General features: G+C 35.1%; 1 protein-coding gene across 1 annotated transcript; it reads right to left on the bottom strand.

Moving 5' to 3' along the window:
- Positions 1-1,450: 1,450 nt before the first annotated feature.
- On the bottom strand, positions 1,451-4,566 carry LOC133313340 (cytochrome P450 CYP82D47-like). The gene is made up of 2 exons (XM_061514706.1): positions 3,585-4,566; positions 1,451-2,080 (listed from the first exon to the last, which is right to left on the bottom strand). Exons 1-2 carry the CDS (start codon positions 4,557-4,559, stop codon positions 1,451-1,453), a joined length of 1,605 nt encoding a protein of 534 aa, XP_061370690.1. The 5' UTR covers positions 4,560-4,566.
- Positions 4,567-6,858: the final 2,292 nt, after the last annotated feature.

Here is a 6,858-nt window from a genome sequence, read left to right as displayed (position 1 = left end):
TTTTAATCTCTTTGAGACTAATATCTTAATAAGTAAAATTATAGAGAATAATTATTTATGAAAATTAAAAAATTAATTTTTTAATTAATAAGTAAAATATCATGGACAAAATTATTTTTGAAAAAAAAAAGTTTGTAATTTGAATAAGAGAAATTGTAGTGGCCAAAATTTAAATTAATAAAGATATAGAAGCCGACAATTCCCAGTAAGTGAAAATATAAAAATTGATAAAATAAATAAATAAATAAATTATAGGGAAAAAAATCTAAATAGTTGAAAATTCTAAGAACAAAAATTTATTTAAACCTAATTTGGTCAACATTATTTAAACCTAATTTGGTCAACATCAATCATGCATGAACTGAATAGCTATTTTGATAATAAAAAATAAGAACAATTTGAGAACAACTTGATGTATTTCCGCCTTACCTCTCAAGTTTATGTTTTTCGGAATGTTTTCTCTATACTGTATATGGAGATATTTTAAGAAAGTGTAATTGTTCCTTTTTTTTGTTTTTGCTAGATATGTTATTTCTTTATATATGTATAGAAAAATTATAATTTCTTTCACTTAATTAAAATTATTTTTCCCTTATAAATTAAGAGTTCTACAATATTTATTAAGTATAAATTCTTAATTTTTCTCGACATCATTTTAGGAATGTGGTACTATTTTCGTAACTTTGATATCTACCACAAACTTCCACCCGTAAACCTCGTGCACTTGTTTTCGTTATTTAAAATCTCAATTTATATTACGATTTTACTTTGATATATACACTAGAGATTCATGTAATCCCAATCCTCTGTCCCCCCCCCTCTTAAAGAATTTGCTCGTTGACACTCTAATGCTTGCATCACCAGTTTAGTTAGTTAGGAGTAGGTTTTTATTATTATTATTATTATTATTATTATTGTTATTATTATTATTTATAGAAGCTAAGATTGGCTTAATTAGTTAGAGATTAGTGATTAAGTCGTTCAAGTCTTTGCTATTAATTTGTTGCTTTGTGTAACTAGCTACGAGTTTTCACTCTCTCACTTTCTCCCATTTTTCCCTCACAGTGTGTTAAGTTTGTCAATATGGTATAATACTCACCATGAAAAACTCTTTTAGTCTGCATTGAGTTCCCATGGGACTCGTAAACTATTCACTCGTTTTCCTTCTCTGCTTTTCCACAGAAAATAATTTCGATTATTATTCAAACATGTATATGATATAGACTATAGTATTGAATTTAGACATGAGAGATACATTTAATCCCAATCCTTAATCTTCTCAGTGAAAGATTTTATTCGTTGAGTACTTGACACCTCCTAGGCTTCAACATATTTCTATAACTATAACTAACAATATGATCACACCAAATCATAAAACATGAGGGGAAAAACACAGATTAATAAGAATATCAAGTGGAGTAGCCCTAATACTTTCCATTATCTTGAGCATTTAAATTTCAAGGTAAGCATGGGCAGAGAGACGCGGAGTAAGAATGACTCGGAGCGGAGAGGCTTTGTTATTGGTTAACCCAACACATTCAAGCATATCGACTGGTCCTCCATCAGGAGTCACAATGTCAAACCCATGTAGCAGAGTAGCAAGTGTTAGGTGCATCGTTTGAAGAGCGAATGAGAGACCAGGACATATTCTTCTGCCTGCACCGAATGGAATCAATTCAAAATGTTGTCCCCTGACATCAATGTCCTTGTGTGTTGTGAGGAATCTCTCTGGGCGGAACTCCAAGGGGTGCATATATAACAGGGGATCTCGTTGAATTTTTGAAATGTTAGTCAAGAGACGTGTGCCAGCAGGCACATGGTATCCACCAATGGTGCAGTCTTCCATGGACTCGTGTGGCACACTGAGTGGTCCTGGTGGATATAAGCGCAGTGTTTCCTTGAGAATGGCTGGGAGATACTCCAACTTCTGCAAGTCTGATTCCACGACCATCTTATCCTTCCCAATTTGTGTGTCTAATTCGTGTATGGCTTTGTTTAGAACTTCACGGTTGTTGAGAAGTAGGGAGAGAGCCCAAGTCAATGTCCCTGAGGTAGTGTCTGTGCCAGCTAAAATTAGTCCCTGCAAAATATAGTATTTTTTTTTTTAATTTTTGTACTCCTATACCAACCCCGTTGAGAGAAAATGAGAAAATTAACGATGGTGAAATTAAATACTGAAGAGAACAAGCTTTAAGAGTTTGGAACAGTGACCATTTTGCCACGCCTGGCCAAACAAATTACCAGACTGCCACGCCAACAATAAATTTTCCCAGAATGCCACGTGGGATAATTCGCTACACTGTGTAGCGAAATATGCTTGCAAATAATTGGCTACACAGTGTAGCGAATTATGCCACGTCAGAATGCACAGTCAACAAAAATGACACGTTTCAAGCAGGTAGTAATTCGCCACCCTGTATAGCATATTATATTCGCGAATGATTTTTTGACACGTGGCACACTTTTGCAGAAAAAAACTGACGTGTCATAATTCACTACTACTGAAAGCGAATTTGGTCTGCAATGTGACCACGTGTCACGAAATTATTGGCCATGAAATTCGCTACCAGTGGTAGCGAATTATGACACATGGCAGTCTGGTAAAAAATATTGTTCGCGTGGTATTTGGATAAAAAATTTGACAAAACGTGACATTTTGGTTATTGTTCCTGAGTGTTTTATCTTCACATTCACACAAGTGAGTTGTAATTGTTATGAAGAGTAATTATAAATTTGTTACTTTTAAGTAGCCATGAGATACAAATATTTGTGTAAGTTCCACATATTTTAAGCATATGACTTTGTATATATTAAAAAATCTAAATTCGTATATAAGCTATGTTTAGTATTTATGACTTTGCTAAAAAATTATTCTTTCAAGTTACAAAGGGGTGAACCTCACCCTAAACTTTATACAAATCACACAACTATGAAAATTAAATTTGTAAGGATGCCAAGTTAATGATAAAAATAAATCAAATTTCACCGTGGAGGTAGAAAAAAAAACACAAAATTCAAAGGAGAAACCAAATCGAGACACATAATATTGACCGCTAGAGAAATAAATTTAAAGTACAATTGATGCACCGAAAATTCAGTACATCTGTTATTTATTTTGTAATACGTGAACAAAAAGTATTACATTATCTGAAAAAAGAAAAAATTAAACGACAGTTGATCAGATGATGTGCTATTTTTTTTCACATATCACAAAATAAATGAGAGATGCAATTGCACTAAATATTTATACGATTCGACGACTAGGATTACATGTCTCTTATCCTATTTTTCTAAATGAAATTTGAAACTTCAACAAAAAGTTTCTCTTCGCTCAATTTATTTTTTCTGATATGCTATTTTTTTATTTTGTAACATGATATGTTATTTTTTAAGAGTTTTATTTTTCTTATGTTACTTAAGATAAATTTTCTCTCTGATTCTCACAACAAAGATGAGACCCACTTTATTATTTAAAAAAAAAAAATACAAAAATCGAGATATAAAATTTATCTTACGTTAAGAAAAATAAAATTCATTTTTTAATTATAGTAACAGGCAAGGAATTGACTCCTAAATATACATACCTGGCACGTAGCTTTAATAACAGTATCCGCATCACAACCGCCAAACTGTTCACCTTCGTCAACATTGGAAAGAAGCGCATCCATGAAGTCATGCTTGCGCTTCCATTCCCCTAAACCAGAATTCCTGTTACGTTTGTGTTCTTCGAGCCAAATTTGAACAAAGCTGTCTAACTCTTTTGCTGTCCTCTTCATTTCCTTCTCTTTTCCGTCCAAATCCAACCATCTCAAATACGGCAGTGCATCAGAGACAACTATTGAACCCATGAGATCGAAAAAGTCTCTTACTGCTTTCCTGATCCATTCGTTCTCTTCATGGTCACCATCACAATTCACCCCACCAAAACGTTTTCCTACCGTCAACCTAAACATAACGTTTAGGATTATGTCCCCGAACCATTTGTTCATATCAGTCACTGCATTTTCGGAACCACTCTTGTTCATCTTTAACCAATTATCGTGACTCCCTTTTATTGCTGCCTTCACCTCCGATTCGATGACGTGCTTGAGCATCTCTATCCGCTTGGTAGAGAGGAGCTCCATGGTGGCTATCTTGCGTACGTGACGCCAATAGGAACCGTAGGGGCTGAACCCAAACATGGAAAAGTTGTATCCCAACACTTCAAAGGCTACAGATTTAGGACGGCTAGCAAACGCTTTGTCGTTTACAGTAAAGCACTCTTTAGCCATTTCCCAATTGCTCACAATCAAAGTTCGGTGAACACCAAGCTGCAAGGTGAATGCCGGTCCATACTTGTCAGCCATGTTGCCCAAGGTTACATAAGGTGGTTGTGAACCACCTAAAAGGTGGAGATGCCCAATCAAAGGCAACGCACCGTTAGCTTCTGGTGGTGCTTTTCCAGCTGCAGCAGTGCGCCTTCTCGATATTGACGAAAGAACTAAGAGAAATAACAACAGCCCAAAGATGGTAAATGCCAATGGTACTGTTGATTGGGAGAGGGAATTTTGCAGGTCCATGGTGTTGGAAGATCTTGCTGTTTATGATTATGGGTCTATGCTATGGGCTTCTTGATATATTTTATAGAAACTAAAAGCAATTCGGTTGGCCACAGCACACAGACACTAAAATCCAAACGCTCAGCGATTCGGTCCCACATAGGAGGATGAAAAACGTAAGGCTACTGATGCCTTTGTGGATCATGTCAAACACGATCTTTATTTTGACGGCAAATAACAGTATTAGATATTTTACATTGCATTTCCGCCAACATATAACCAAATTATGATTTGCCTCATCCACATTTAACCGTTGAAAGTCACCGTAAGAATAACAAATCTTATAATCAATATTAACAGTTGATTTTTGAGGTAGTCTGGTTTCTAAAAACCGAACCATTTAGAGGCCTGTGGATGGCTAGGTAGATGTCTTCAATAACTTTTTGAATCACTTTAGTGACACTCTCCGACCTTTTAAAGTCACTGTCATGGATAGCCTTATTCCTCCACAACCAAATAAACCAACAAGTTGTGAAAAACCAGTCCCTCCAATCTCTATATCTACCATCAATGAATTTTAAATTCTTTTTCAGCCAAGACTCTAAGATCGGGTTTTTGACCACTATAGCTTTTTTTTAATAATTAATTATCAAATTGACCATATTTATAAACTATTTCAAAAATTTAACCTCTCCAGAAAACATAACACCAATCTGCCCATGTTTGACCGTTGACTATGAAGCCTACCCGGGTACACCCCTACCTACCCGGGTAAATTTTAAAATTTTTTACCTACCCGGGTACACCCCTCCCTACCCGGGTATATTTCTTGAATCTGGAAAATGTTTGAATTATTTACCCGGGTAGGGAGGGGTGTACCCGGGTAAATAATCATAAACTGGTTGTGTGCGCCCATCCTCTTTGTGTGAACAGCAAATGAAAATCTCTAAATTGAAGGACTAACGCATGGAGAACAAAATCTGAAAACAGGTTATTGATGAAAAATATTCAACTGGATCATATGCCTGAGATTAGTGAAGCAAATAATCAAGGTTCTGCTCCAACAAAGGATGCTATTACATGTCACCAGTCAGACAATTCAAAAAAATGTTCAGAATTAGAGGTGAAGGAATTGGGCGTTGACAAGCTTGAGTTGTGGAAAACTGTAAAAGAGACAACTGAAGATGGCAAGAGGAAGATGTTGGAGAGGGTTGTCTCAGATGCTCAGAAATTGGCCATTCTTAAAATGACTCTGCAAGGTTTGAAAAAGAAACCAGAAACAAAGAAGAAAAGCAAGAAGAGAAAAGCTTGAGTTATGATTATTTACCCGGGTACACCCCTCTCTACCCGGGTAAATAATTCAAACATTTTCCAGATTCAAGAAATATACCCGGGTAGGGAGGGGTGTACCCGGGTAGGTAAAATTTTTTAAAATTTACCCGGGTAGGTAGGGGTGTACCCGGGTAGGCTTCATGGTCAACGGTCAAACAGGGACAGATTGGTGTTATGTTTTCTGGAGAGGTTAAATTTTTGAAATAGTTTATAAATAGGGTCAATTTGGTAATTAATTATTAAAAAAAAGACTATAGTGGTCAAAAAGCCCTCTAAGTTCTTATCATTAAAGAAAAAAGGGGGCAGCAAGGGGAACAAGCAGCCGTTCCAGATGGTAGAGGCTAAAGGGCAGTTTCTAATCACATGGAGGATGTCTTCAATTTTATCCTGGAAATGGTAACAACGGTCTGTATTAAAGCCCCATCTAGCAGTGAGCTGTCTGGTAAGTAATCTGCCATGGCACACTTTCTAAACAGGTTAACCTGATAAAAACTCTTATAACGAAAAGCTCTTTTTTTTATAATAAAGAAAAAAAGTTGAAAGTTAAAAGCTTCTAGGAAGAGCTTTTTTTTTAACTTTTATCTATTTTTATTGAATTGTGTGCTTTTTAAAAAAAAATAAAAAGTAATAAAAATAAATAGAGATAATTTTCTTGAAATATGTGCTTGTAAGTAATTTTTAAGCTAAAGCTTTTATGTAATTTTCAAACAGCTTTTAGCTTCTTTTTTTAAGCTCGTTTTTTAACTTTAACTTATAAGTAGCTTCTAGCTTAAAAATAAGAGGATCCAAACAGGCTCGAAGTATCATCACTTTGATCCATCACCATTGTAGTGCTTATCTTATCACTGTTGGAAGAAAAGAAACCCTAGCAGAGGAAATAAAGTCATGCGTGACTAACCCCATTGCGTCCAACTCCTTACAACAGTCATTCCTATTTTATTCTTTTAACAAGTAAAATGTAAAATTAAACGTATTTAAAAAGTAAAAT

The sequence above is a fragment of the Gastrolobium bilobum genome, unplaced genomic scaffold, assembly GCF_033153095.1.
Source record: "Gastrolobium bilobum isolate Gb01-03AN ecotype WA unplaced genomic scaffold, APGP_CSIRO_Gbil_v1 utg14062, whole genome shotgun sequence".
Taxonomy (NCBI): Eukaryota; Viridiplantae; Streptophyta; class Magnoliopsida; order Fabales; family Fabaceae; genus Gastrolobium; species Gastrolobium bilobum.
Note: the sequence above shows the minus strand (reverse complement) of the source record. Positions and strands in the feature narration are given on the sequence as shown.